General features: G+C 36.4%; 7 protein-coding genes, 1 long non-coding RNA gene and 2 pseudogenes across 9 annotated transcripts; 1 reads left to right on the top strand and 9 right to left on the bottom strand.

The window, feature by feature from the left end:
• Positions 1-371: 371 nt before the first annotated feature.
• Positions 372-1,441, bottom strand: LOC148924206 (F-box protein At4g22390-like; annotated as a pseudogene).
• A 714-nt stretch (positions 1,442-2,155) lies between these two features.
• On the bottom strand, positions 2,156-2,533 carry LOC148924207 (uncharacterized). The gene has a single exon (XM_089058663.1). The coding sequence runs from the start codon at positions 2,531-2,533 to the stop codon at positions 2,156-2,158; it is 378 nt and encodes a 125-aa protein (XP_088914789.1).
• Positions 2,534-5,578: 3,045 nt separating this feature from the next.
• On the bottom strand, positions 5,579-6,676 carry LOC148924208 (F-box/kelch-repeat protein At3g06240-like). Its single transcript, XM_089058283.1, has one exon. The coding sequence runs from the start codon at positions 6,674-6,676 to the stop codon at positions 5,579-5,581; it is 1,098 nt and encodes a 365-aa protein (XP_088914409.1).
• Positions 6,677-8,003: 1,327 nt separating this feature from the next.
• LOC125190016 (F-box protein At4g22390-like) lies at positions 8,004-9,626 on the bottom strand. The gene is made up of 2 exons (XM_089058664.1): positions 9,618-9,626; positions 8,004-9,157 (listed from the first exon to the last, which is right to left on the bottom strand). The coding sequence occupies exons 1-2, from the start codon at positions 9,624-9,626 to the stop codon at positions 8,129-8,131; spliced, it is 1,038 nt and encodes a 345-aa protein (XP_088914790.1). The 3' UTR covers positions 8,004-8,128.
• Positions 9,627-9,739: 113 nt separating this feature from the next.
• LOC148924209 (F-box protein At3g07870-like) lies at positions 9,740-11,759 on the bottom strand. Its single transcript, XM_089058555.1, has 2 exons — positions 11,630-11,759; positions 9,740-11,130 (listed from the first exon to the last, which is right to left on the bottom strand). Exon 2 carries the CDS (start codon positions 11,109-11,111, stop codon positions 9,930-9,932), a length of 1,182 nt encoding a protein of 393 aa, XP_088914681.1. The 5' UTR covers positions 11,112-11,130; positions 11,630-11,759; the 3' UTR covers positions 9,740-9,929.
• Positions 11,760-12,495: 736 nt separating this feature from the next.
• On the bottom strand, positions 12,496-14,298 carry LOC125190015 (F-box protein At3g07870-like). Its single transcript, XM_048087216.2, has 2 exons — positions 14,183-14,298; positions 12,496-13,798 (listed from the first exon to the last, which is right to left on the bottom strand). The coding sequence occupies exon 2, from the start codon at positions 13,761-13,763 to the stop codon at positions 12,621-12,623; it is 1,143 nt and encodes a 380-aa protein (XP_047943173.1). The 5' UTR covers positions 13,764-13,798; positions 14,183-14,298; the 3' UTR covers positions 12,496-12,620.
• Positions 14,299-14,894: 596 nt separating this feature from the next.
• LOC125188811 (uncharacterized) lies at positions 14,895-16,624 on the top strand. The gene is made up of 2 exons (XR_007170777.2): positions 14,895-15,845; positions 16,453-16,624. It is a non-coding gene; the product is annotated as an uncharacterized LOC125188811 (long non-coding RNA).
• A 523-nt stretch (positions 16,625-17,147) lies between these two features.
• Positions 17,148-18,980, bottom strand: LOC148924210 (F-box protein At3g07870-like; annotated as a pseudogene). The gene is made up of 2 exons (XR_016130446.1): positions 18,856-18,980; positions 17,148-18,396 (listed from the first exon to the last, which is right to left on the bottom strand). The product of XR_016130446.1 is annotated as an F-box protein At3g07870-like (transcript).
• Positions 18,981-20,504: 1,524 nt separating this feature from the next.
• On the bottom strand, positions 20,505-22,624 carry LOC125188805 (F-box/kelch-repeat protein At3g23880-like). The gene is made up of 2 exons (XM_048085861.2): positions 22,546-22,624; positions 20,505-22,112 (listed from the first exon to the last, which is right to left on the bottom strand). Exon 2 carries the CDS (start codon positions 22,068-22,070, stop codon positions 20,937-20,939), a length of 1,134 nt encoding a protein of 377 aa, XP_047941818.2. The 5' UTR covers positions 22,071-22,112; positions 22,546-22,624; the 3' UTR covers positions 20,505-20,936.
• A 2,229-nt stretch (positions 22,625-24,853) lies between these two features.
• LOC125188803 (F-box protein CPR1-like) lies at positions 24,854-26,755 on the bottom strand. The gene is made up of 2 exons (XM_048085856.2): positions 26,624-26,755; positions 24,854-26,163 (listed from the first exon to the last, which is right to left on the bottom strand). Exon 2 carries the CDS (start codon positions 26,140-26,142, stop codon positions 24,991-24,993), a length of 1,152 nt encoding a protein of 383 aa, XP_047941813.1. The 5' UTR covers positions 26,143-26,163; positions 26,624-26,755; the 3' UTR covers positions 24,854-24,990.
• Positions 26,756-27,635: the final 880 nt, after the last annotated feature.

Genomic DNA, 27,635 nt, shown 5'->3' on the forward strand with positions numbered 1-27,635 from the left:
TAAGAAGAGGTTTGTCTTTCATATCCCTCACCATTCATCAAACTACAGTCAGAGCTCAAAATGAGCTTACATTCTCCATCCAAAATTCTCGAGAGAGAGAGCTTGAGGCATACATGGTTGTAGAGATGTAAGAACTATGATCCCCTCAAAACTTGATGTCATAGTCAAAAGTTTTAGTCTTGTTAGAAATAAAACTAACAAGGCAAGAAAGCTACTCAATAGATCACAAATAAAACCCAAGAAAATACTACAGTAATGTTATCTTAGCAAAAGAGTTGCCCCAATTCCAATGCATATCCAAGAAGAGGTTTGTCTATCATGTCCCTCACCATTCATGTATTTCATCAGCGACATCAAATTGCAATCACAGCTCAAAATGAGCTCACAATCTCCTTCACAAAATTCTTCAGAGTGAGAAAGCTTGGGGTATACATGGTCATAGATATATACTCATCACAATCGTCTCAAATGAAGAAGTCATAGTAAGTTTTAGTCTGGTTGGAGTAGTAGCATAGTTTGTCCCTATCACAACTCAGCAAGATATCACCATTCTCGAAAACTTTGAACGGGGAAGCACGAAGTACACAATGTCCTCCGAAAGCTTCGCCGGCTAAAACTTCCTTTGTCTATGATTTTTCATTCCCATATTCCTTCATCGACCAAATTGCAAGCTCCGGAACATTTGTAGTAGTTTCATAGCACAAACAGAGGCAATCCCTCAAAACACATGGCGTCATAGTAAAGCAGCGCCCTATACCATGAAAGGGTGTAGCAAAGGTGCTAAAAAGTTCTGTTTCAAGATCAAAGCAAGAAATCCATTCAACTATGTCATCTCTGATTTCCTCAATTACCCTCCAATGAAGATTTCCATTAAAAAGGAACCCTCCAAGGTCGCCAAGATAACAGTGCAGGCTACCAAGGGGAACTTTTCTCCACATTCCGGTTCCAACAGTGTATACTAGGCACTTATTTGTGTAATCGTGTCGTGGTTTTTTGTACTTCCCACGTAGTGGTTTTTCAAAGAAAATCCTAATCACGTTATATTAGCCGGTCGTTCTGCTCACTCCAAATCCAAAACTCTCAAATGCAAGCTGATCTCTTGAGGTCGTTTGTCGAGGAAAAGGGAGCTTGATATAGTCACGTATGACTGGATTGCACAGGATAAGATTACCATGACCGACGCCTCTTAGAAAGATCAAACCATTAGCTGAACTACGGATTGGCTCATCAAAGGGGAGTTCGAAGATGAAGGTTGTATCCCCATATTTCTCCTCATCAAAGGGGAGGTCGAAGTTGAAGTCTACATCCCCATGATTCTCCTCATCAAAGTCGAAGCCAAGCTCATCCAAAAATTCAATGACTTTGTAGAAATATGGGAATTCACAAACTCAGGAGTAGCGAGAAGACCGAGCCATGGCTTACAAACACACTTGCAAGCCATATCGCCACTTTAAATGATTTCTAAATATGACGCAAATTTAATAAATATGACGCGAAATTTAATATAGAGTATTATTATGGGTATGAAATAGGGGGCGTTGAAGAAGTTGAATAGAACTATTAAAACCTTTGCAAGTTTTCAATCATTTTTTAAATACAGATGCATTTTGGAAGTTGATTACATTTGAAGAAAACATAAAGTTTGACATTATTTTTGTATAATCGATTTAATTCAAAATCTTCAATTTTTATATCACATCCTAAAGTTAATTTGTTAGTGTTGAAGTTTGTGATTATAAATTATTTGTAACACAGATTGAGCAATTCCCCGTCGACATTTACTAAAAAAAATTGTTAATAATTATCATCGCCTAAATAAGAATGGAGTAACTAATAATCTTATAATCCTCATGGTAGTTCATCTTTGATCCACAATATTCACGCTTTAATATAGATAATTTGTAATCATAAAATTGCATATTTTAAATTTATCAAAAGAGATGTTGTCATGCTGTACCAAAATGTATTCAAAAGTGGGTGAAAAATCAATAAAATTGTATTTTGAAATAGAAGAAATTAAAAAGGAAACAGAACAAAAAGCTAAAAGCAAAATGAGCTCATATTCTCCATCACAAAATTCTTCAGAGTGAGAAAACTTGAGGCACACATGGTCATAGAGGTATAGTAAGAACTACGATCCCCTCGAAATGTGATGTCATTGTCGAAAGTTTCCTGTCTTGTTGGAGTAGTAGAATGGCATGTCTTCCTCTTCCATCAAGATATCCCCATTTTCGAAAACTCTGATTGGCCAAACATGACGCTCACCAACAAATCCTATATCAACTTCGCAAACGAAAACTTCCCTTATCCATGAATTGTCATCTCCGTATTCCTTCATCAACCATATTACAATCTCCCCATCACCTGTAATATGGCTTAAACAGAGGCAATCCCTCAAAACAGATGGCGTCTTACAATAGCGTTCACCCTTACCACAAGGGGGAGGTACAGAAAATGTGTTTAAAAGTTCTATTTCAAGATCAAAACAAAAATTTCGTTCAACCAAGCCGTTTGTTTTCATTTCCAATGCCATCAAATGAAGATTTCCATTCAAAAATACCCCGCCATGGAAGTCAAAAAACCTGAGCGGCGGGCTTCCAGAAGGAACTTTTCTCCACAATCCGGTTCCAACGGTGTATACTTGGCATGCAAATTGTCACACCCAACCCTATCTGACATACTACTTATAATAAATAAATTTTAAATATAAAATAAATTAACCCACGTTTCAAGTACATAAAACGCACATATTATATCATTTTAAAAATCAACATTTATTAATTACATATTTCAAACCATTCTAAACTGCAGTGAGACCCTCTCACCACTCTATATACTGTACATTTATCTATATGCAAAAATGATGAGGAGGAGAAGTTGCCAAAATGCGTCAGCCGCCAACCCTTATAATAACTGTAACTCACATAAACCCACGCATCATTGATATCTTATTCCTGAAAAATATTAGTGGTTTATATGAGCCACAACTCAGTGCATATAAACATTTCCTTTAATTCCACATACAAATATCAAATACATTCATTCACCAACATATATCACCGAAAGTAATAAATATCATACACAATTTAATATTCATATGCATATGCCTCTCCATTCATTTTATTATTCTGTGACACATCAAGTCTGGTATCTGCCCGGGATTTCCATTGTATACGACCCGTAGGTCCCTTATATTTATTTGCTGGAAGGCCCCTCTTTGCATATTTTGACCTTTCCACGAAGGCCTCTCTTTGATTTGACCTTTCCACGAAGGTCCCTCTTTGCTCTTTGTATTGACCTGTAGGTCTATTATCATTGTATATGACCCGTAGGTCTTTTGCCATTGTATATCAGATTCAGAGCAAGACTGTCACATATCCTCTTTAATCCCATGATTCAAATGATTCCAATATGATATATCAAACATATCCATTGCACCAATTACATATCCATATAATCCATCAATAACTCCAATACTATAGATAAACATATCTATTGCACAAATCACATATCCACATCACATTTCACCATCAATATCAAATAACACATAACCATTTCAAGCTCACATCATATAATTCAAATATTCACTTCCATTTAACACATAGCAATCAATCACATAAAAATATGTAAAATTAAAAGTGTGATTTATACACACCTGATTACGATAAGTAACTTATTGAATTCCTGATTCAACTCTTGATTTATAACCCTTGATCGACTAAAGCCCCAAAGTGAACTTCAATAAATTTCTTGCATTTTCGTTCTTTCGGTTTACTCTTCTCCAATATCTCTCTTTTTTTTGCATAAATATATACAATAATATATTAAAGTTCACGTCGGTCACTTGCCGACTTATGCTTACTATTAAAGTGTTAGTAATCCAAATGGCATGTACATAGAATACGTGTCACCCACATATACTATGAACCAAATAATTATTTAATAATCTAAATAAAAATATATAAAAATGGAGCTTGCTTGATAATTAAGATACTAGTCATGCACAATATATATACTTCCATAATTCCAAAGCACACGTTCACATTAGCACACACTTAAATTAATTAATTAATAATTAAGGCAATATATATATATATATATAATGTTTATTGTGCAAATAATAATATAAAAATGCACTTATCTAAAATGTATAAATATAAAAATGATGTATGTTTCGGATTAGGGATGTCACACAAATGGTAATAGGTGATCATGTTTGTATGCCTCTTCTCGTGGTGCTTCAACGAAAACCCTAACCACCTTATATTGGCCAGTCAATTTGATCACTCCAAATCCAAAAGTATCCATTTCAAGATCAACTGCGGTGGTAGTTTGAGGAGGACAAGGGAGTTTGATATAGTCACGAGTGATTGGATTGCACAGGATAAGATCACCACGACCAAAGTCTCTAAGAAAGATCAAACCATTGACCTAACTATGAGTTGGTTCGTCAAAACGGAGTTTGAAGTTGATGGCTACATTCCAACGATGCTCCTTATCAAGGTCGAGGCCAAGTTCATCCACAAATTCATTGACATCATACGAGCTTGTTGAATGTTTTTAACAAGGAGGCCCGGGACTGATCTATAAATATGGGAATTCACAAACTCGGGAGTAGCCAGCAGACCGAACCATGACTTACAAACACACTTGCAAGCCATAGCGGCTCGAGTGGGAAGTCTTGAGAGGATTTCTACTAGGATTTTTGATGGTAGATATTTGAAGAAATATTCACCCATTTTGGAATTATCAGCCGTTTTCATCTCTCAACTTAATAACACCTTCATCAGTAACAAAAAAAGTGAAATGTGAGCAGCAGCAACATATTAATATTGCTTACAAAATTTGCAGTTACAAAGAATAGAATCCTAAAATTAGGATATCTCGTTTGAGATCTCAGGCAACTATTGAAACACACTTTCACGTTTTCAATCTTTTAATATATGTAGATGCATAGGAGATTATAACATTTTTGCAACGATTAAATTCAAAATCTTTAATTTTCAAATTACATCCCCATATTTACTCTTCACGTTATATATTAATAATTTCTTCTCAAGAATTATCGAAACCTAAAATAAGAAAGGAATAGAAAAAAGAAATGAACAAATAGTGGAGTATATATATTGTTGGCAATTGAAACTAAAAATATAACATATGACTGTCCCACATCGATGTCAAGAGAAAACTAGTATATAAATCACATGGGCCCTCCTCCTATCATCAATTGGTTTTAGGATGGAACCCATGGATTTCTATTATATATGTTGTTAGGGTGTGGAGCACACTGTGAATCGGGGCACAAGTTTATTCCATATTTTCTAAGTTTTAATAAAGATAATTATTTAGTAATTATAAAATTGCATATTTGAAACTATCAACAGAAATATTGCACCTACATAATACTCCATACAACAAAAAAGGGGTTGAAAATATATAAAATTGCATTGGATATAAAGATCCAACCTAGAAAAAGAATAAAGGCAGAAAAGCAAAAGGTAGAAATTGAAAAGGCAAAAATCCATTGGAAGATCAATAGTTATAATGTCATCATCAGATATCAAACTACATTCCCAACTCAAAATGAGCTTACATTCTCCATGGCAAAATTCTTGAGAGAGACAAAGCTTGAGGTATATATGGTCATAGAGATATAAGAAAAACGATCCCCTCGAAATGCGGTGTCATAGTCGAAAGTTTTAGTCTTTTTGGAGTAGTAGAATGGCTTGCCATCACATTCCATCAAGATGTCCCCATTTTCAAAAACTCTGATTGGCCAAACATGACTTTCATTAAAAAATCCTCCAGCAACTTCGCACACGAAAACTTCCCTTACCCAAGAATTATCATCTCCATATTCCTTCATCAACCAGATTACAATTTCCCCATCAGCTGTAATATGGCTTAGACAGAGACAATCCCTAAAAACAGATGCCATCCTACAATAGCTGAAACCTAAGCCTTCAGGGTCAGGTATAGAAAATGTGCTAAAAACTTCTGTTTCGAGATCAAGGCAAGAAATATGTTCAACCATGCCGTCTATTGTCATCTCCAATGCCATCAAATGAAGATTTCCATTCAAAAGTACCATTTTATGGTGGTAAAAAAAGCTAAGCAGGCTATCAGAAGGAACTTTTCTCCACAATCCGGTTCCAACGGTGTATACTTGGCACTCAAATGGTAACCGATCTTGTTCGAAAACCCTGACGGCCTTATATTGGCCGGTCGTTCTGCTCACTCCAAATCCAAATGTATCCATTTCAAGCTCTTCTGCGGAGGTAGTCTGTGGAGGAAAAGGGAGTTTGATATAGTCACGAGTGATTGGATTACACAGGATAAGATCACCAAAATCATCGTCTTTTAGAAAGATCAAACCATCGGCTGAACTATGAATTGGTTCATCAAAAGGGAGTTTGAAGTTGAAGGTTACATCCCGAAAATGCTCTTCATCAGAGTTGAAGGCTTCAATGACGTCGTATGACCTTGTTGAGTGTGTTTCAACAACGATGCCCGGGACTGATCTAGAAAGATGGAAATTCACAAACTCAGGGGTAGCGAGAAGAACAAGCCATGGCTTACAAACACACTTGCAAGCCATAGCGTCTTGAGTAGGGAGTCTTGAGAGGATATCTAATACGATTTCGGATGGAAGATATCGGAAGAAATCTTCGCCCATTTTGGAATTATCTGCAGTTTTTCTCTCTCCACGTAATAATCCCTTGATCATTAACAAAAAAAAGGAATACAAAGCAACATCAAAATATTAATCTGATCAAATTAACACACTTGCAAGTGTGATTTATAACATCAAAATTTAGGTCTCCAAACCCTAATATTACAAAAATTAAATATAGGCCTAATCCCTAATCCAATCGACATATTAATAATTGGGTAAATAGTCATTTAAATTACCATGTTTGGTTAAAATCTGGTCTATCCCACAATGTTTAAAATCCGCTAATTAAATTACCCATAGGTAAAATCTCTACATTGAAATCCATCTTGCAATCTCAATCCAACTTTAAGATCAAGCTCCTTGTGATTACATTTTGGATTATTCACGCATCTTTTTCATGATTTAAATCTCAATCCACGTCAACAAAGATTTCCATCTAAAATTCGACTCATTGGATAAACTAGAAAAATTGAAATTTCGTGATTTAATTAGCGGATTTCAAACTTTGTGAGATAGACCAGATTTAGACCAAACTTGGTGATTTAAATGACTGTTTCCCATTAATAATTTGGTGGCATACCAAATTTGAAGTACAAAATATGCAATACTAAATCGGTTCTAGGTAATATATACTCAAAAATATGGAAATTTCAATATTATAGGGTTACAACAAAATTGAATATAAGTAGGGAAAAAAGAGTAAAATAAGCATCAATTTACTTCGAAAACCCGATAACAAAGGCATAAAATGAGCTAGAGAGAGAGAGAGAGTAAAACTGTCGATGCAAAAATAAGAAAGCTTATTGTAATGATTCACCTTCTGGCGGAATGCGGTGGAGACGGCGGATGTTTAGAGCAGCGCCGCTGCACTAAAAAAAATACTACTACTACTTTAAAGAATAAATTTGCTGCAATAATGTTATTTATACTTTATTATAAGTATTAAAATATTAGCATCTCTATCTCTAACTTGTATTACTTGATTGTGTTAAGATTGTAGTAGTATTATTTAATAAATATAATGAAATTAATGATATTGTGTTATATTAGTGCAGCATTGTGGTCGGTTTAAACCTTAAATTATTAGAACTATTGAAAATATGCAAGTTTTCAATCTTGATTTATAAATCGGTTACGTTTGTGCGATTGATTAAATTTAACTCCTTCAATTTTGAAATCACCTCTTGATTTATAAATCGGTTACATTTGTGCGATTGATTAAATTTAAATCCTTCAATTTTGAAATCACCTTTTGGAATTAATTTGTTCATGTATATGACATGGATTGTTAATTTGTTCAATTTTGAAAGCACCTTCTGATCACAAATAAAACCCAAGAAAATACTAATGTTATCTTGGCAAAAGAGGCACTCCAACATTTCCATTGCATGATACAAGAAGGGATTTCTATCTCATGTATTTCATCACCGGACATCAAACAACAATCACAGCTCAAAATGAGCTTACATTCTCCACGGCAAAATTCTCGAGCGAGAGAAAGCTTGGGGCATGCATGGTCGTAGAGATATGCTCTTCTTGATCCTCTCGAAAAAAGAGGTCATAGCCAGCTTTAGTCTTGTTCGAGTAGTAGAATAGCCTTTTCCTATCACATTCAATCAAGATGTCACCATTTTCGAAAATTCTGATTGGGCAAGAACGAGAAAATTCTCCACAAACTTCTCTGGTGAGGACCTCCTTAGTCCAAGATTTCTCATCCCCATATTCCTTCATCGACCAAATTACAATCCCCCCGTCATATGCAAAATGGCTCACGCAGAGGCAATCCCTCAAAACGGATGGTGCCTTATGATAGTGTAAACCCATAACAAGAAACGGTGAAGGAGGGGGATGAGGTAAAGAAAAGGTGCAAAAAAGTTCCGTTTCAAGATCAAGGCAACAAATCTGTTCAACCAAGTTGCCTGTGATTTTCTCAATTACCATCCAATGAAGATTTCCATTAAAAAGCAACCCTCCAAACTCGTCAAAAAACCTGCGTGGGCTACCAGAGGAAACTTTTCTCCACGTTCCGGTCCCAACAGTGTATACTTGGCACTCATATTGGAACATTGGTGATGGAAACTTTTGGTAGTCCTCACGAAGTGGTGTTTTGACGAAAATCCGAGCCACCTTATATAGGCCGGACGTTCTGCTCACTCCAAATCCAAAATTCTCAACTGCAAGCTGATCTTTTGAGGTAGTTTGTCGAGGAGAAGGGAGCTTGATATAGTCACGTGTGATGGGATTGCACAGGATAAGATCACCATGATCGACGCCTCTTAGGAAGATCAAACCATTAGCTGAACTATGGATTGGCTCATCAAAGGGGAGTTCGAAGTTGAAGTCTACATCCCCACGATTCTCATCAAAGTCGAAGCCAAGCTCCTCCAAAAATTCAATAACTTCAAATGATTTTGATTGTGTTTCAACAGCAAGGCCCAGGACTGATCTAGAAATATGGGAATTCACAAACTCAGGAGTAAACTAATAATTTCTTCTCAAGAATTATCAAAACCTAAAATGTAGGTATTACAAAAACTGAAACGAGGCCTAATTAATCCCTAGATCCATTCGACCATTGCAAAGAAAAACCGTTGTAGGTTATATGAACTGAAATATGAACTGACTATTTAAATTAGGACGGTGATTTAAATTAGGATGGAGATTTATTCATATGTTTGGTGCATAAAACAAAAGGTTTTAAATTTTAATAATGTTTAAGTTATTATAATATTATATTGTCCTTTGTTATTAAATTCATAGTATGTACTACATAAGGGATACTTGTTATAAGACATATACATGAGCTTTAAGATTTTTCTAGTTGTCCCCAAAACAAAATTCATAACTAATGTGGCAAATTAGAATATATGTGACAATCAAAATGATGTGATTTTAATTTAAATAATTTTAAGCTATCTAACCCTCCTATTTCTTTCATCACTTCATCCATCATAGACAAGGGAATTAATCAGCCATTGATGAAGAGAGCTATTCCAAAATTGGCATTTTACTTTGATCTTGATTTATTTGAAACAAGACGGTTAGAATTTTTAATCATGTGGCAATATATAAATATTTTTTAATTACATATGGGTGTAACTAATTAATAAACACGATAAAGCTATTCCATATCACAAATAAAACCCAAGAAACTAATAATTAGAGTATCTTGGCAATAGATGTAGATTCTCTCATATTCCTCACCATTAATGCATTTCACCATGAGACATGAAAGAAACTACACAGTCACAACTCAAAATGAGCATACATTCTCCATCACAAAACTCTTGAGGGAGACAAAGCTCGAGGCATACATGATCGTACAGGTGAACGGATCACGATCCCCTAGAGACATGATGTTGTAGTCCAAATTTTTCCTCTTGTTGGAGTAGTAGAATATCATGCCATCCTCCCATTCCATTAAGGCGTCACCATTTTCAAAAATTCTAATCGGCCAAATATGAACTGCACCAGTAAGTCGTTCAGCTCCACTGTTGTCAGGAAGTCTGTCACTTTCAGGGATGACAAATATCTTTGTCCAACTGCGGTCGTCTTCCTTCATCAACCAGATTATAACGCACCCATCCTTTGAAATATCGCTTACACAAAGGCAATCCCTCAAAACACAGAGTGACCTACTAAAGAGAAAACCTCTACCATGAGGACGAGGTGCAGAGAAGGTGCTAAAAAGTTCCGTTTCAAGATTAAAGCAAGCAATCCATCTATTAGAGCCTTTTCTTGTTTTCGCTACCGTCCAATGAAGATTTTCGTTAAAAAATACCCCTCCATTGTCGCCAATAAACCTGAGCTGCATACCAAAGGGAACATTTCTCCATGATCCGGTTCCAACTGTGTACACTTGGCACGCATTTCGGGAATTCGCTCCTGGTGGTGGATTTTCAGAATGGCCTACTGAAGAGAGAATCCAAACCACCTTATATTGTCTCGTCATTCTGCTCACTCCAAATCCAAAATTATCCAACTCATCCTGAACTTTTGGGGGAGTGAGTCTAGGACGAGGGAGCTTGATATAGTCACGTGTGATCGGATTGCACAGGATAAGATCACCATGATCAAAGTCTCTTATAAAGATCACACCATTAACTGAACTACGAAACGGTCCATCAAAAGGGAGTCTGAAGCTGAAGGTTACATCCCAACGATGCTCCTCATCTAAGTCGAGGCCAAGCTCATCCACAAATTCAATGGTTTTGTATGACATGGAGCGTGTTTCAAAAGCAATGCCCAGGACTGATCTAGACGTATGTGAATTCACAAACTCTGGAGTAGCGAGCAGACCTAGCCATGGCTTACAAACACACTTGCAGGCCATAGCTGCTCGAGTGGGAAGTCTCAAGAGGATATCTACTACGATTTCTGATGGTAGATATTTAAAGAAATCTTCACCCATTTTGGAATTATCAACAGTTTTCATCTCTCAACTTAATAACACCCTTCATCATTCACAAAATAGTGAAATCAGAGAAGTAGCAAAATCATTAATCTGGTCAAAGTAACACACTTGCAAGTGTAATTTACAACATCATTCCACAAAAAAATAATTTGGTGCCAAACCAAATTTTGCAGAAACCAAAGTTCAAATTGTGTAATACTAAATCGGTTTTAGGTTATACATAAGCAAAAATCTGCAGCAACATAATCTTAATCTTAATATTAATACATCAAAATGCAGGATTACAACAAAATTGAATATAAGCCTAAAACCCTAACGCATTCCACAATACTTAATTCAGCAAATTTGTCACCGCAAAAACGATATCTACAACAAGCAAAATACATGTATGCTATAGTTTTACAACAACGCCCTAAAAAAAGAGTAAAATATATATCAATTTACAGCGAAATCCCAAAAACAAATTCATAGCAGATATGAAATGAGCTAAAAACAGGGTGATAGGGACTGTGGAGTGTTGAATTAGAAAGTTCATTTACCTTCCGGTGGAAATGCGGTGGAGACGGCGAACATTGAGAGCGGCGCCACTGTGCTTTAGCTCAAAATAGGTCGAATTGTTAATGAAATTTTAAAACACTAACAAATAAATCTGAGGATTTTACCGCCACTTTAAATTAAGAAAATGTAATTTCTTAATAAATAATACTAATTCCGTCCCTGAAAATAGAAACTCTCTCGTTTCGTCCCCTAAAAATAGAAATATTCTATTTTAGGGAAAAATTTCTTTCTAATGAGATGATACTCATGTTCTACTAACACACAGTTATTTCTATATCTCATACTTTATCAATTTTGGATTAAAACTCGTGTCGTTTCAAAAATTACTCATTTTCTACTAACACACATTTAAATCTATGTCTCATACTTTATCAATTTTGCGTTAAAACTCGTGTCGTTTCAAAAATTTCTATCTTTACGGGACGAGGTCATGAAGGTAGTATGCTTAATAAATTACACAAATTTTAATGAATATGAGATGAATTATAGTACGACGAAGTAGATTGAAGCATTATGAGGATGAAATAATAAAGAAAATAGTGGGGTTTGTAAGAGTTGAATAGAAGTATTATAATTCAAGCAAGTTTTCAATCACTTTTTAAATACAAATGTATTATTGGGAGTTGATTATATATGAAGAAAACATAAAGTCTGACATTATTTCTTGTGCTAAGTGATTAAATTCAAAACCTTCTTAGATCACATTCTCAGATTGATTTGTAAATCTCAATAGCTAGTTTGTTGAGAATGGATTGTTTATGGAGTAACATAGATTGAACAATTCCATATGGATATAAAACAAAAAAAAAAAAAATCAAGAATCATAAGAACCTAAGTAAGAATCATATAGATAATTTGTAATGATAAAATTGCATATTTGAAAATTCCAATGGATATCCAAGAAGATGTTTGTCTCTCATGTCCCTCACCATTCATGTATTTCATCAGCAGACATCAGACATCAATCACAGGTCAAAATGAGCTCACATTCTCCATCACAAACTTCTTCAGAGTGAGAAAGCTTGGGGTATACATGGTCGTAGATATATACTCATCACAATCCTCTCGAATAAAGAATTCATGGTAAGTTTTAGTCTCCTTGGAGTAGTAGCATAGACTCTCCCTATCACATTCCATCAAGATGTCACCATTCTCGAAAACTTTGAACGGGAAAGCATGAATTACAAAATATCCTCCGAAAGCGGGGCCGGTTAAAACTTCCATTGTCCAAGATTTTTCATTCCCATATTCCTTCATCGACCAAATTGCAAGCTCCCGAAGATTTATACCAGTTTTATAGCACAAACAGAAGCAATCCCTCAAAACACATGGTGTCTTAATATAGTAGGAAGATACACCATGTATAGCAAATGTGCTAAAAAGTTCTGTTTCAAGATCAAAGCAAGAAATCCATTCAACCAAGTCATCTCCGATGTTCTCAAGTACCCTCCAATGAAGATTTCCATTAAAAAGGAACCCTCCAAGCTTGTCAACATAACGGTGCCGGCTACAAAGGGGAACTTTTCTCCACATTCCGGTTCCAACAGTATATACTTGGCACTCATTTGTGTACTCATGTCGTGGTTTTTTGTACTCCCCATTTAGTGGTTTTTCAAAGAAAATCCTAACCACCTTATATTGGCCGGTCGTTCTGCTCGCTCCAAATCCAAAATTCTCATATACAAGCTGATGTTCTGAGGTGGTTTGTCGAGGAGAAGGGAGCTTGATATAGTCACATGTGACTGGATTGCACAAGATAAGATCACCATGACCGACGCCTCTTAGAAAGATCAAACCATTATTTGAACTATGGATTGGCTCCTCAAAGGGCAGTTTGAAGTTGAAGGCTCTATTCTGATCACACTCCTCATCGCATAGCTCATCCACGATTTCCACGACGTCGTATGACTTTGGGTGTGTTTCAACAGCAATGCCCGGGACTGATCTAGAAAGATGGGAATTCACAAACTCAGGGGTAGCGAGAAGACCGAGCCATGGCTTACAAACACACTTGCAAGCCATAGTGTCTCGAGTGGGGAGTCTTAAGAGGATATTTACTACGATTTCGGATGGAAGATATTGGAAGAAATCTTCGCCTAGTTTGGAATTACCCATAGTTTTCCTCTCTCGATGTAAAAACCCCTTGATCACTAACAAAAATTAAAATGTAAAACAAAGCAACATCAAATTATTAATCTGACTAAAGTAATTAGGCCTAATCCCAAAATCCATAATCCATTCCACCCAAAAAACAGTTCTAGGTTATATATACACAAAATTAAGCAACAAAATATCGTATCAAAATGCAGGAATACAACAAAATTGAATATAATCCTTGAACCCTAACGATTCCACAATACTTAATTCAGAAATTTGTAACAGCTAAAACCGTATCTACAACAAGCAGTTGAAAAAAGAGTAAAATAAGCATCAATTTACTGCGAAATCTCGATAACAAAGGCATATTACGAGCTACAAACAGAGAAATAGAAAACTGTAGATGTGAAATAAGAAAGCTTATCGTAATGATTCACCTTATGTTGCGGTGGAGACGGCGGAACTTGAGAGCGGCGCCGCTGCAGTCGTCTGTGTGCTTGAGACAAATTGATTCGAAATTTTATGACGATTTTGTGCCAATTTTAAATATTAGTAGTAATATTTTTAATGAAAAAAAATATATAAAATAATAAAGAAAATAGGTGTATAGAACATATGGTAAAAATAGTACTCCTCCCTTATATAAAAGGTTTTCTTTTTCATCGTGTAATTTAATCATTTAAGTGAACAAGAGAAAATAAAAGAAAATAAAATAAAATAGATTATGTTAAAAGATTCACAATTGAATTGGCATGGAAGAAATAATAAGTTTAACATATTAAGTTTATACTAGTAATATGATGAAATAGAATAAGAGTGTAATAAAATAAAGATAAAAGTGAAATAGAGAACTAAAAATGAAATGAAATTGACCTTCCTTATTTACTTCTATTCATATGGTAACAATCGGACTTTTTCTATCTTTATAATTGTCATCAAAAGATGTCGGTTGTGCGTTTGAAAAATTTTCGCCTTAATTTCTTTTGTCGAGAAAATGATTCTACATTTTTGCGCCAAAATAGTTATTCTTTCCAAGCCCAAATTATTCATATAAATTAAATTCTTTTATACCCATCCCTTTTTCAAATTATGCAGTCAAATATTTGGTCAAATATATCTCAACTCCCTTCCCAGGCTCTTCACCCATCTTCCCCTTTTATCTGAAAAAAAATCTCCAACCAAAATTAAATCAAATTTTTGAGATATATACATAGATATCTTTTCCAACTATAGTATAAATAGTCCATGTTTCTACGTTCTTCCACAACTAAAAATCTGAGAGAGAAGCCACCAATCCACGAGAAGAAATAGTTTGGAGAGAAGAAACCGAGAGTTGAGGAGATAAAAAAAAAAGAGAGTGAGGCAGCGACGGTTGAGAAAGAAAATTGACGATGTTAGGAGCGTGACAGGCTCCCGTTCGGCGAGGCTGCTGAACGACGTGCTGGAGGAAGGCGGCGCCGGCTCTGTGCTGGCAGCAGCGACCACGGCGGCACGATCTGCAACGAGTTTCGGAATCAAGAGCAGCAGCAGCAACGGCAGACAGCAGCTGCGAGGGCGACGGCGTGAAGGGAAAGAAAGAGAGGAGATGACGGAGACGGAGGGGTGAACGTCGAACTCGTAAACTCGACGGGTGGAAACGGGCGGCGTGGAGATGGCAGCGGCGAGCAGCAAGAGTGGCGGTGCGAAGCTGATCGAGACAGCGATGGCACTTCTCGCGTCTGCTCGATGAATTCCGAACAGCAGCAGCAGCGACTGAGCGGCGGCTGTGGCCGAGACGGGCTGAATTTTGATAGACAACCACGACTTGTCTCAAGGCGACGGTGAAGGGGCTAGAACGGCAGTCCGACGAAACTCGCCGCTGTGATTACCACTGCAACGGTGCTGCAAATTCAGTGAAGAAGAGAGAAAGGCGACAGAGGATGTGTTTCAAATGGAGAAGAGAAGTCTTTTTCTTAGTTTCTGTTTGGGCCAAGGAAATAATGGAGATGATTGTGTTAAACTTGGGCCAGCAACTAGTAGCGTAAGGGATTGGATTAAGGTGTCTGGCTGCTTTAGATCAAAGTGCGTGGATTTCAGAATTTCTCAAGTACAGATCGAAGGGTAAGAATTTAACCTCCATAGAATATATGCATTGTTTAGTTAAATGTATTTTTCTAAAGTCTAATTTATTGCATATTATGTTCTTGGGTGAATTTTTGCAAGCTATTTGAGAATGGAACAGAAAGATAAATTGAGGATTTAAGAGAATGAGGTGGGCTTTTTTTTTAAACAAGGGTAATGCCCTAAGTATATTTTTATATGAAAATGAATATTTGTCATGTCGTGTTTTGTTTTATCTATGGAACCTATCTGATGTGGCTTTTGCCATCTATGGATAATCGAATTCGGGTCTGACTAGGGAGTGAGTCCCTACTCAGGCTAGTGTACACCAATGGGGATCGTGAGCCGTCTTTTGGGTCGGCCGGTCTAGTGACTTGGAATGTGGCCACATTCCTTGTTATCAATGGATCAGATATGGTAGACATCTATGGAAAAATGACTTATCAGTCGAATTTTACAATGGAAATGATTTTAGTGTCTCGGACATGTTTTTTTAAAAGTTAAACCCCGAGGGCACCCAATGGTGGCATGATAAATACTTTTTATAAAATGTTTTCGGCATGAGTCCACTGAGTGCATCAAGTACTCAGCTTTTAAAAATGTGCAGGTTGAGCTGTGACGAGCGCGGTGGGTGCAGAGCTGGTGAAGATTTGTTTTTGCTTTTAAATATTCCGAATATATTATGTCTTCATACATAATATGATTCTTCTCTCGAATGCTTCCGCTGAATGTTGTTTTCTTTCGAGTTCATTTATTGTTGAGATATTGTATTCCTTTGAGTTGTCAGTTGTTGAGATAATACTCTGATTTTATTCGAATTGTCCCTATTATTTCGAGCTATGGTCGAGTTTCATTGATTTTCCCTTTCTTTCTCGCTTCTTTAATCTTCCCCTAGTCACGATCAACTGTATTTTCCATCCTTAGAAAATGCGGTCGTGACACATATATTTGGTATAATACCCATTTATGTAATTATATTGTCTACATAAAATTCATAGTAGCATCTCTATCTCCAACTTGTATTACTATTTGATTGTGTTAAGATTCATACTATATTATTTTATACATTGTATTATTGAGTATAAAAATTAAGTTTAATTAGTGATGTTGCATTGTTGTCTGGTGGTCGGTTTCAAACATTACGACTACTGAAACAAACCCATTCAAGTTTTTATATTCAAAATCTTCAATTTTCAGATCACATCCCCAAATTGATTTGTTTATGATTATCTAGTTTGTGATATAAACTACAAATTTGTTGGCAAGAATTATAAAAACCTAAAATAAGAAGGAATACAAAAATAACTAATATTCGTTGTCTTTCATAAGAAGAGGGCTGTCTTTCATATCCCTCACCATTCATCAAACTACAGTCACAGCTTAAAATGAGCTTACATTCTCCATGGCAAAATTCTTGAGAGAGAGAAAGCTTGCGGCATACATGGTCGTAGAGATGTAATAACTATGATCCCCTCGAAACTTGACGTCATAGTCTAAAGTTTGTCTTGTTGGAGTAGTAGAATGCCCTGGCCCCGGCCCATTCCATCAAGATGTCCCCATTTTCGAAAACTCTGATCGGGCAAACATGAAGTTCATCATTAAGTCCTCTAAGAACTTCACCAACAAAAACTTCCTTTGTCCAAGATTTCTCATCTCCATATTCCTTCATCAACCAGATGACAATCTCCCCATCAGCTGTAATATGGCTTACACAGAGACAGCCCCTCAAAACAGATGGTGTCTTACAATCGCGTGAACCTATGCCACAAGGAGGAGGTACAGTTAATGTGCTAAAACGTTCTGTTTCGAGATCAAAGCAAGAAATTCGTTCAAGATAGTGGCCTGTGGTTATATCTATTACCATCCAATGGAGATTTCCGTTCAGAAGTACCCCCCAAAGATCCTCACAAAACAAGTGCGGGTTACCAGAAGGAACTTTTCTCCACGATCCGGTTCCAACAGTGTACACTTGGCACTCATATTGGGACTCAAATGGTAATGGATCATTTTCGTACTCCTCATGTAGTGGGTTCTCGACGAAAACCCTAACCACCTTATATTGCCCGGTCGTTCCGCTCACTCCAAATCCAAAATTCTCAGAAAAAAGCTGATCTTCTGAGGTAGTTTGTCGAGGAGAAGGGAGCTTGATATAGTCACGCGTGATCGGATTGCACAGGATGAGACCACCATGATCGAAGCCTCTTAGAAAGATCAAACCATTAGCTGAACTATGGATTGGCTCGTCAAAGGGGAGACTGAAGTTGAAGGTCACATCCCAGCGATGCTCCACCTCAACGTCGAGGCCAAGCTCATCCACAAATTCAATGACTTCAAATGAGTTTGAGTGTGTTTCAACAGCAAGGCCCGGGACTGATCTAGACATATGGGGATTCACAAACTCAGGGGTAGCGATCAGACCGAGCCATGGCTTACAAACACACTTGCAGACCCCAGCTGCTCGAGTGGGGAGTCTTGAGAGGATATTCACTACGATTTCTGAAGGTAAATATTTGAAGAAATCTTCCCCCATTTTGGAATTTCAACAGCTTTCCTAAATCAACGTAATAACCCCTTGATCATTAACACAATAAACAGGAAAACAGAGCAGCAAGAGCAAAATATTGATGTGATTGTGATCAAAATTATCACACTTGAAAGTGTAATTTACAGCATCAAAATTAAGGTCTCCAAATCCTAATATTAATTGGGTAAATTTGGTGTGGCTAATAGCAAATTTTGCAGAAATCCAAGTACAAAGTCTTCAGATTAAAAAATTGAATATAAACCTAAAACCCTAACGAAATCGACAAAGCTAAATTGAGCAAATTTGTTAAGACTAAAACAAGATCTACAGCAAGGAAAATACATGAATGCTATAGTTTTACAACAACGCCTAAAAAGGGGTAAAATAAGCACTGAAATCGCTATAAAAAAGGGGGGAAAACGAACTAAAAACACAGAGATAAAAATTTTCAAATGCAAATAAGCAAGCTCATTGTAATTGATTCACCTTCGGGAGGGAGACGGCCGATCTTCAGAGTTGCACCGCTGCAAATCGCAAAATGGATCGAAATGTGATGAGATTTTCGAAATAAAAGTACTGATTCATTAGTAATTTTTGGAAGGTGGGAAAACGCGCTTTTTTATTTTTGAAAGTTGGGAAAAAGTGCGCTTAATCACGTCGGTTAAAGGTGGTAAAAATATGGGTTTTCAACTTTTCATTTACCACTACTTTAATAACGTCGGTTATTTAACGGATGAGAATTTGAAATCCCAAAATAAAATAAAGGGGTAACTGCTTTTAAAGTTACCAACTTTCCATGAATTCCGGTTTTTCCCACGAACTTTAAAAAGTTCGTGTAATGTCATGAACTTTATTGTCAGTTGCTATTTTCCCATGTCAGGTTTTCTGATCTGATTCATACTGTTCGTTTCCTATTAAGACAATGTCCAAATTCTTTTATCTTACTATCGTTATTTTCGTCTTTGAAATAGCTTCGCGTGGGTACTTTGTACGCCTCAATCGGAACTCGGATGAAGAAGTTATGGCCATTTGATGAAGGCTGCGACCTTTGTGCGACCTTGTACTATCATAATGGCCATAACTTCTTGATCCGAGTTCCGATTGAGGCGTACAAGGTGCCGACACGAAGCTATTTCAAAGACAAATATAACGATAGTAAGATAAAAGAATTTGGACATTGTCTTAATAGGAAACGAACAGTTTGAATCAGACCAGAAAACCTGACATGGGAAAATAGCAACCGACAATAAAGTTCGTGGCATTACACGAACTTTTTAAAATTCGTGGGAAAAACCGAAATTCATGGAAAGTTGGTAATTTTAAAAGCAATTACCCCTAAAATAAAATTTAAGATTCACAATTTAATTGGGATGGAAGAAATATTAAGTTTAACATATTAAGGTTTATCGTAGTAAAAATGAAATGAAATTGCCCTTCCTTATTTAATTCCATTCATATGTTTGGTATACTCCATAATAGATTAATACTACTTATTTATATAATTCTATCGTCTCCATTAAACTCATAGTAGCATCTCTATCTCCAACTTCTATTAGTATTTGATTGTGTTAAATTCTTATTATTTTATAAATTGTATTATTTGAGTATAAAATTATGTTAAATTAGTAATGTTGCATCGTTGTGTGGTGGTCGGTTTTATTAAATTAAATTAAATGTAGATGCATGGGAGTTTATTACATCATCAAATTGATTTATTTATATGAATATCTAGTTTGTGATATATAAACCAAAAGTTTCTTTGTCAAGAATTATCAAAACCTAAAATAAGAAGGAATAAAAAAAGAAAATTACTAATATATGTTGTTAGGGATGCGGCATGCGGAGCACATCGTTTCGTAGCGATGAGGAAAAATTGCATATTTGAAACTATCAAGAGAAATGGTGCACCTACATATTAAAAATGATTTATACAAAATTGCATTGAAAAGGAATAAAGACCCCACCTAGAAAAAGAACAAAGGCAAAAAAGCAAAAAGTAGAAATTGAAAATGGCCTAAAGATGTTATTTGATTAATTTTGATTTATAAGGCTACAACTAGGGACGATAATTAATGATACAAAATTATCAGTTAATCGTTAATAGAACTAATAAAGCAAGAAAGCACCTCCTGATCACAAATAAAACCCAAGAAAATACTAATGTTGTCTTGGCAAAAGAGGTTCCATTGCATGATATAAGAAGAGGTTTGTCTTTCATATCCCTCACCATTCATCAAACTACAGTCAGAGCTCAAAATGAGCTTACATTCTCCATCCAAAATTCTCGAGAGAGAGAGCTTGAGGCATACATGGTTGTAGAGATGTAAGAACTATGATCCCCTCAAAACTTGATGTCATAGTCAAAAGTTTTAGTCTTGTTAGAAATAAAACTAACAAGGCAAGAAAGCTACTCAATAGATCACAAATAAAACCCAAGAAAATACTACAGTAATGTTATCTTAGCAAAAGAGTTGCCCCAATTCCAATGCATATCCAAGAAGAGGGTTGTCTATCATGTCCCTCACCATTCATGTATTTCATCAGCGACATCAAATTGCAATCACAGCTCAAAATGAGCTCACATTCTCCTTCACAAAATTCTTCAGAGTGAGAAAGCTTGGGGTATACATGGTCGTAGATATATACTCATCACAATCGTCTCCAATAAAGAAGTCATGGTAAGTTTTAGTCTCGTTGGAGTAGTAGTATAGTTTGTCCATATCACATATCAGCAAGATGTCACCATTCTCGAAAACCTTGAACGGGGAAGCACGAAGTGCACAATGTCCTCCGAAAGCTTCGCCAGCTAAAACTTCCTTTGTCCAAGATTTTTCATTCCCATATTCCTTCATCGACCAAATTGCAAGCTCCGGAACATTTGTATTAGTTTCATAGCACAAACATAGGCAATCCCTCAAAACACATGGCGTCATAGTAAAGCAGCGCCCTATACCATGAAAGGGTGTAGCAAAGGTGCTAAAAAGTTCTGTTTCAAGATCAAAGCAAGAAATCCATTCAACCAAGTCATCTCCGATTTTCTCAATTACCCTCCAATGAAGATTTCCATTAAAAAGGAACCCTCCAAGGTCGCCAAGATAACAGTGCAGGCTACCAAGGGGAACTTTTCTCCACATTCCGGTTCCAACAGTGTATACTAGGCACTTATTTGTGTAATCATGTCGTGTTTTTTTGTACTTCCCACGTAGTGGCTCTTCAAAGAAAATCCTAACCACCTTATATTGGCCGGTCGTTCTGCTCACTCCAAATCCAAAAATCTCAAATGCAAGCTGATCTTCTGAGGTGGTTTGTCGAGGAGAAGGGAGCTTGATATAGTCACGTGTGACTGGATTGCACAGGATAAGATCACCATGACCGACGCCTCTTAGAAAGATCAAACCATTAGCTGAACTACGGATTGGCTCATCAAAGGGCAGTTTGAAGTTGAAGACTGTATACCGATGACACTCCTCATCGCATAGCTCATCCACGATCTCTATGACGTCGTATGACTTTGCGTGTGTTTCAACAGCAATGCTCGGGACTGATCTAGAAAGATGGGAATTCACAAACTCAGGGGTAGCGAGAAGAACAAGCCATGGCTTACAAACACACTTGCAAGCCATTGCGTCTTGAATGGGGAGTCTTGAGAGGATATTTACTAAGATTTCGGATGGTAGATATTCAAAGAAATCTTCTCCCATTTTGAAATTACCCGCAGTTCTCCTCTCTCGATGTAATAACCCCTTGATCATTAACCAAAAAAAAAAAGTAAAACAGAGCAACATCAAATTATTAATCTGACTAAAGTAACTTACTTGCAAGTGTTATTTTCAACATCAAAATCATAATATTACAAAAACTGAAATTAGGTCTAATCCCAAATCCATAAAAAAAAAAAAAAAAAAAAAAAAGGTTGTAGGTTATATATAGGCAAAATTGAGCAACAAAATTTCCATATTATAGAGCATCAAAAATGCAGGAATACAAATATAAGCCTAAAGCCGTAACGCATTTCACAAGACTAAATTCAGCAAATTTGTCTACGATAAAGCAATATCTACAACAAGTAGATCAAAGAGTAAAATAAGCATCAATTTACTGCGAAATCCCGATACATGAAATAGAGAGATAGCCAAACTGTCAATTGAAATAAGAAAGCTTAGTCTAATGATTCACCTTATGTCGGAATGTGGTGGAGACGGCGGAACTTGAGAGCGGCGCAGCTGCAGTCGACTGTGTGCTTGAGCAAATTGATTCGAAATTTTATGACGATGAAATCTAATTATTTAAGTGAAGAAGAGAAAATAAAATAAAATAAAAGAGATTACATTAAAGATTCATAATTGAATCGGGGATGGAAGAAAAGAAATAAGTAAGTTTTAAGTTTTTAAAAATAAAAAGATAAAGATAACTAAAAAAAGAAATGAAATTGCCCAACCTTATTTACTTCCACATTCATGTGTTTGGTACTCCATAATACATTTAAATGGAGTACTTCATAATACTTATTTATAATTATATAATTATATTGTCTCCATTAAATTCATAGTAGCATCTCTATCTCAAACTTCTATTATTTGATTGTGTTAAGATTCATATTGTAGTATTATTTTATACATTATATTATTTGGGAGTGTTCGGTTTGTAAGATTGTATTGCGGATTAAATTAGTGATGTGTTTGGTTTATGAGATTTCGTCTCTCAACTCGATCCTAGATGGATAATGATAAGGCTAATTTCATGCATTGTTTATGGGGTTAAATTCTGTAATTTCTCGGGTCTAACAAGGTTTTGTATGCCAGCTGTGTAGAGAAAACGCCAGATCCAGGAAGTAAGGGGGCTGGCAGAGAAAGTGAGCCGGAAAGAAGGAAATTCACTAGATGGAGGAGCATTTGGAAAAAGGGCAGAATGGGGATTACAAGGAAGAATCTAGAAGCTCCATTTCTTATAAATAAGAGCACGCGGCTTACATAAAGATCATCATCCATCATCCTTTAACTCTTAGCTCATTTTTCTCACACTCTACACACTCACTAGGGGGTAGAATTTGGGGGTTTATGGTTCAGAATTTGAGAATCAGTTTGTATAACACAGTCTCTACGTGAGGCGAAGATACAATCTAGTTTCTGTTTTAAGTTTACGTTTCTGAATTTCCCGAGTCTTCGCCGTTCGAAGCTCGGCCGTATTTTGTTAAATTCCTATTGGATCTGCACTTGATTAGCTATAGAAGTTGTTGTTATGTTTTCGTTTCATGTTATTATTGTTTTTCTGTTTATTTTGGATGCTTTAAGCGATTGATCTGAGTTTTACAGTTGAATCGTGTGGAGATCGTAGTTGATCGTTTGAATCTGGTTGAATCTGTGTGATCGGAGATGGAAATTGCTGTGGTATGTTGTGGATGGCTTGGATCCGCAGCGGATGAAGCGTCCAGTGTTTGGATCTGTTCATTTCTGCATGATTTTGATGTTTAGTCTCTGCTTTCTCATTTACCTCGTCTAGCAATAGTAGATCTGCTTAATTTCAGTGGTTAATCGTAGTTTAATGGTTAAATTTAGCTTGTATCTGTTTCGTTTTATAGTTTGCTCTGTTTTCCTCTGCATTTCGTGATTTAGGATCGTTAGAGAAGATGAAGCTGGTAGTTAGTCGAACCTTTAGTTAGTTATTTTGCAGCTTTTCATTCGTACCTTGCTATTTCGGGAAATGGTCCCCACGATCAGTCTTTCCTCTGTCTAGGCATTTTTAGGAAAAGTTGTTCATCAGGTCTAGTAATATGTTATCGCTGGAGTGTTGTCTCGTTTACATCTTGCTTTTCGTTATGCATGTCTTCGTTATATTTGCCTAGGTCTAGTTGTTAGTATAGTTTATTTACATTTCCTCGGTCTAATAGTTAAGTCTCAACCCCAAAAATGCATGGCAGTAGTCAAAAACAGTGTCCAGATCTTCTTGCATGTTTACTTACGCCTCCATCTCTGTGAAATTCGATCCCTACTTCCTTATATTAATCATTGTGGAATTCGATCCCTACTTCCTTATACTAATCATTTTAGTGCAGTGGGTTGAGGGTTTTAAAAAGTAGGGAAAGATTGTGTGCCCAACGACCAAAGGTTTCAACGATCCTCCGAATTCCCAGATCTTGCGATTTAGTGGATTCTCTGGATCTGAGAAGTCTAGTATTATTTAAACAACACACGAACACTTCTTCATGCTCTTTGCATATTTGAAAGTTGAAACTATCAAGAGAAATGGTGCACCTACGTACTAAATTTTTTTTATAAAATTGCATTGAAAAGGAATAAAGACCCCACCTAGAAAAAAAGAACAAAAGGCAAAAAAGCAAAAAGTAGAAATTGAAAATGGCCTAAAGATTTTATTTTAGTGATCGATTAATTTTGATTTATAAGGCTACAACTAGGGACGATAAATCAGATACACAATTATCAGTTGATCTTTAATAGAACTAATAAAGCAAGAAAGCTACTCCTCATCACAAATAAAACCCAAGAAAATACTAATGTTGTCTTGGCAAAAGAGGTTCCATTGCATGATACAAGAAGAGGTTTGTCTTTCCTATCCCTCACAATTCATGCATTACATCATCAGACATCAAACTACAGTCACGGCTCAAAATGACCTTACATTCTCCATGCCAAAATTCTTGAGAGAGACAAAGCTTGCGGCATACATGGTCGTAGAGATGTAAGAACTATGATCCCCTCGAAACTTGACGTCATAGTCTAAAGTTTTAGTCTTGTTCGAGTAGTAGAATGTCCTGCCCCCCGCCCATCCCATCAAGATGTCCCCATTTTCGAAAACTCTGATCGGGCAAACATGAAGTTCATCACTAAGTCCTCTAAGAACATCGACGACAAAAACTTCCTTTGTCCAAGATTTCTCATCTCCATATTCCTTCATCAACCAGATGACAATCTCCCCATCAGCTGTAATATGGCTTACACAGAGACAGCCCCTCAAAACAGATGGTGTCTTACAATCGCGTGAACCTATGCCACAAGGAGGAGGTACAGTTAATGTGCTAAAACGTTCTGTTTCGAGATCAAAGCAAGAAATTCGTTCAAGATAGTGGCCTGTGGTTATATCTATTACCATCCAATGGAGATTTCCATTCAGAAGTACCCCCCAAAGATCCTCACAAAACAAGTGCGGGTTACCAGAAGGAACTTTTCTCCACGATCCGGTTCCAACAGTGTACACTTGGCACTCATATTGGAACTCAAATGGTAATGGATCATTTTCGTACTCCTCATGTAGTGGTTTCTCAACGAAAACCCTAACCACCTTATATTGGCCGGTCGTTCCACTCACTCCAAATCCAAAATTCTCAGAAACAAGCTGATCTTCTGAGGTAGTTTGTTGAGGAGAAGGGAGCTTGATATAGTCACGCGTGATCGGATTGCACAGGATGAGATCCCCATGATCGAAGCCTCTTAGAAAGATCAAACCATTAGCCGAACTATGGATTGGCTCGTCAAAGGGGAGACTGAAGTTGAAGGCCACATCCCAGCGATGCTCCACCTCAACGTCGAGGCCAAGCTCATCCACAAATTCAATGATTTCGAATGAATTTGAGTGTGTTTCAACAGCAAGGCCCGGGACTGATCTAGACATATGGGGATTCACAAACTCAGGAGTAGCGAGCAGACTGAGCCATGGCTTGCAAACACACTTGCAGGCCATAGCTGCTCGAGTGGGGAGTCTTGAGAAGATATTTAATACGATTTCTGACGGTAGATATTTGAAGAAATCATCATCCATTTTGGAATTTCAACAGTTTTCCTAGATCAACGTAATAACCCCTTGATCATTAACACAATAAACAGGAAAACAGAGCAGCAAGAGCAAAATATTGATGTGATTGTGATCAAAATTATCACACTTGAAAGTGTAATTTACAGCATCAAAATTAAGGTCTGCAAATCCTAATCCTAATTTGGTAAATTTGGTGTGGCTAATAACAAATTTTGCACAAAATCCAAATACAAAGTCTTCAGATTGAAAAATTGAATATAAACCTAAAACCCTAACGAATTCGACAAAGCTAAATTGAGCAAATTTGTTAAGCCTAAAACAAGATCTACAGCTAGGAAAATACATGAATGCTATAGTTTGACATTAACGCCTAAAAAGGGGTAAAATAAGCACTGAAATCGCTATAAAAAAGGGGGGGAAACGAACTAAAAACACAGAGATAAAAATTTTCAAATGCAAATAAGCAAGCTCATTGTAATTGATTCACCTTCGGGAGGGAGACGGCCGATCTTCAGAGTTGCACCGCTGCAAATCGCAAAATGGATCGAAATGCGATGAGATTTTCGAAATAATAAGTCATTTCTGAAAGGTGGGAAAAAGCGGGTTTTTATTTTTGAAAGGTCGGAAAAAGCGCGATTAAAAACCGCGCTTAAAGGTGGGAAAAAGCGCGATTAAATTTACCACTACTTTAATCGCGTCGGTTATTTAACGGATGAGAATTTGAAATCTCAAATTAAATACATTAATTAATAAAGCTTAAGACGGCCAATGGGTGGCTGACACGTCACCACCCATTTTAATTTCAATTTTTTTTTCCAACTTCACACCTATATTTCCCTATAATCTCTACAATTCTCACTCTAAACTCACTTAGTTTATATCTTCAAATTTGTGCATATACTTGTATAAATATGTTTAGCATCAAACTTAATTTTTGGGTAAATTAAATTATTATTTTTAGGCCATATTCCTTTGATAAAGCCTCTAGTTATTAAATCATTAGGAATCAATGGGCTCAATTTTAGCCTCCGGCCCATAATTATTGAGAAATTGGGCCTTATCTAAATGGAACACAAAGTTAGGGTAAAATATACTCTAAATCATTACATCATAAATGGAAAAAGAAAATGATATGCGATTTCTAAGTCTTAACATTACCCTAATTATACTTTTTTAGTACCTTTTGATGGTACGGGCCGGTCTTTCATTGCACGTATGAGATCAAAAAAAGTTTACAATTTTCACTAATAATTATCTAGGATCCATTGAAGTAGGGACATGATATTTCTTGATGTATGTGATATGAACAAATTTTGTCACATCAATATTATTTTCCTACAATTTAGACTTTTCAACCAAAATCATAAAATCCTTATCCACTTGTTCATTTGGATAAGGCCCATTAACCGGATTGTTTTGGCCCACCAAAATGTTCACATGGCACCTCTTCCACTACTAACAAACAAGAAAATCGTTAATTGGGTGGTCTGGTTGGTGGA

This window comes from Salvia hispanica, chromosome 5, assembly GCF_029641045.1.
Source record: "Salvia hispanica isolate PSC_SH4W2 chromosome 5, Shi_PSC_v1, whole genome shotgun sequence".
NCBI lineage: Eukaryota > Viridiplantae > Streptophyta > Magnoliopsida > Lamiales > Lamiaceae > Salvia > Salvia hispanica.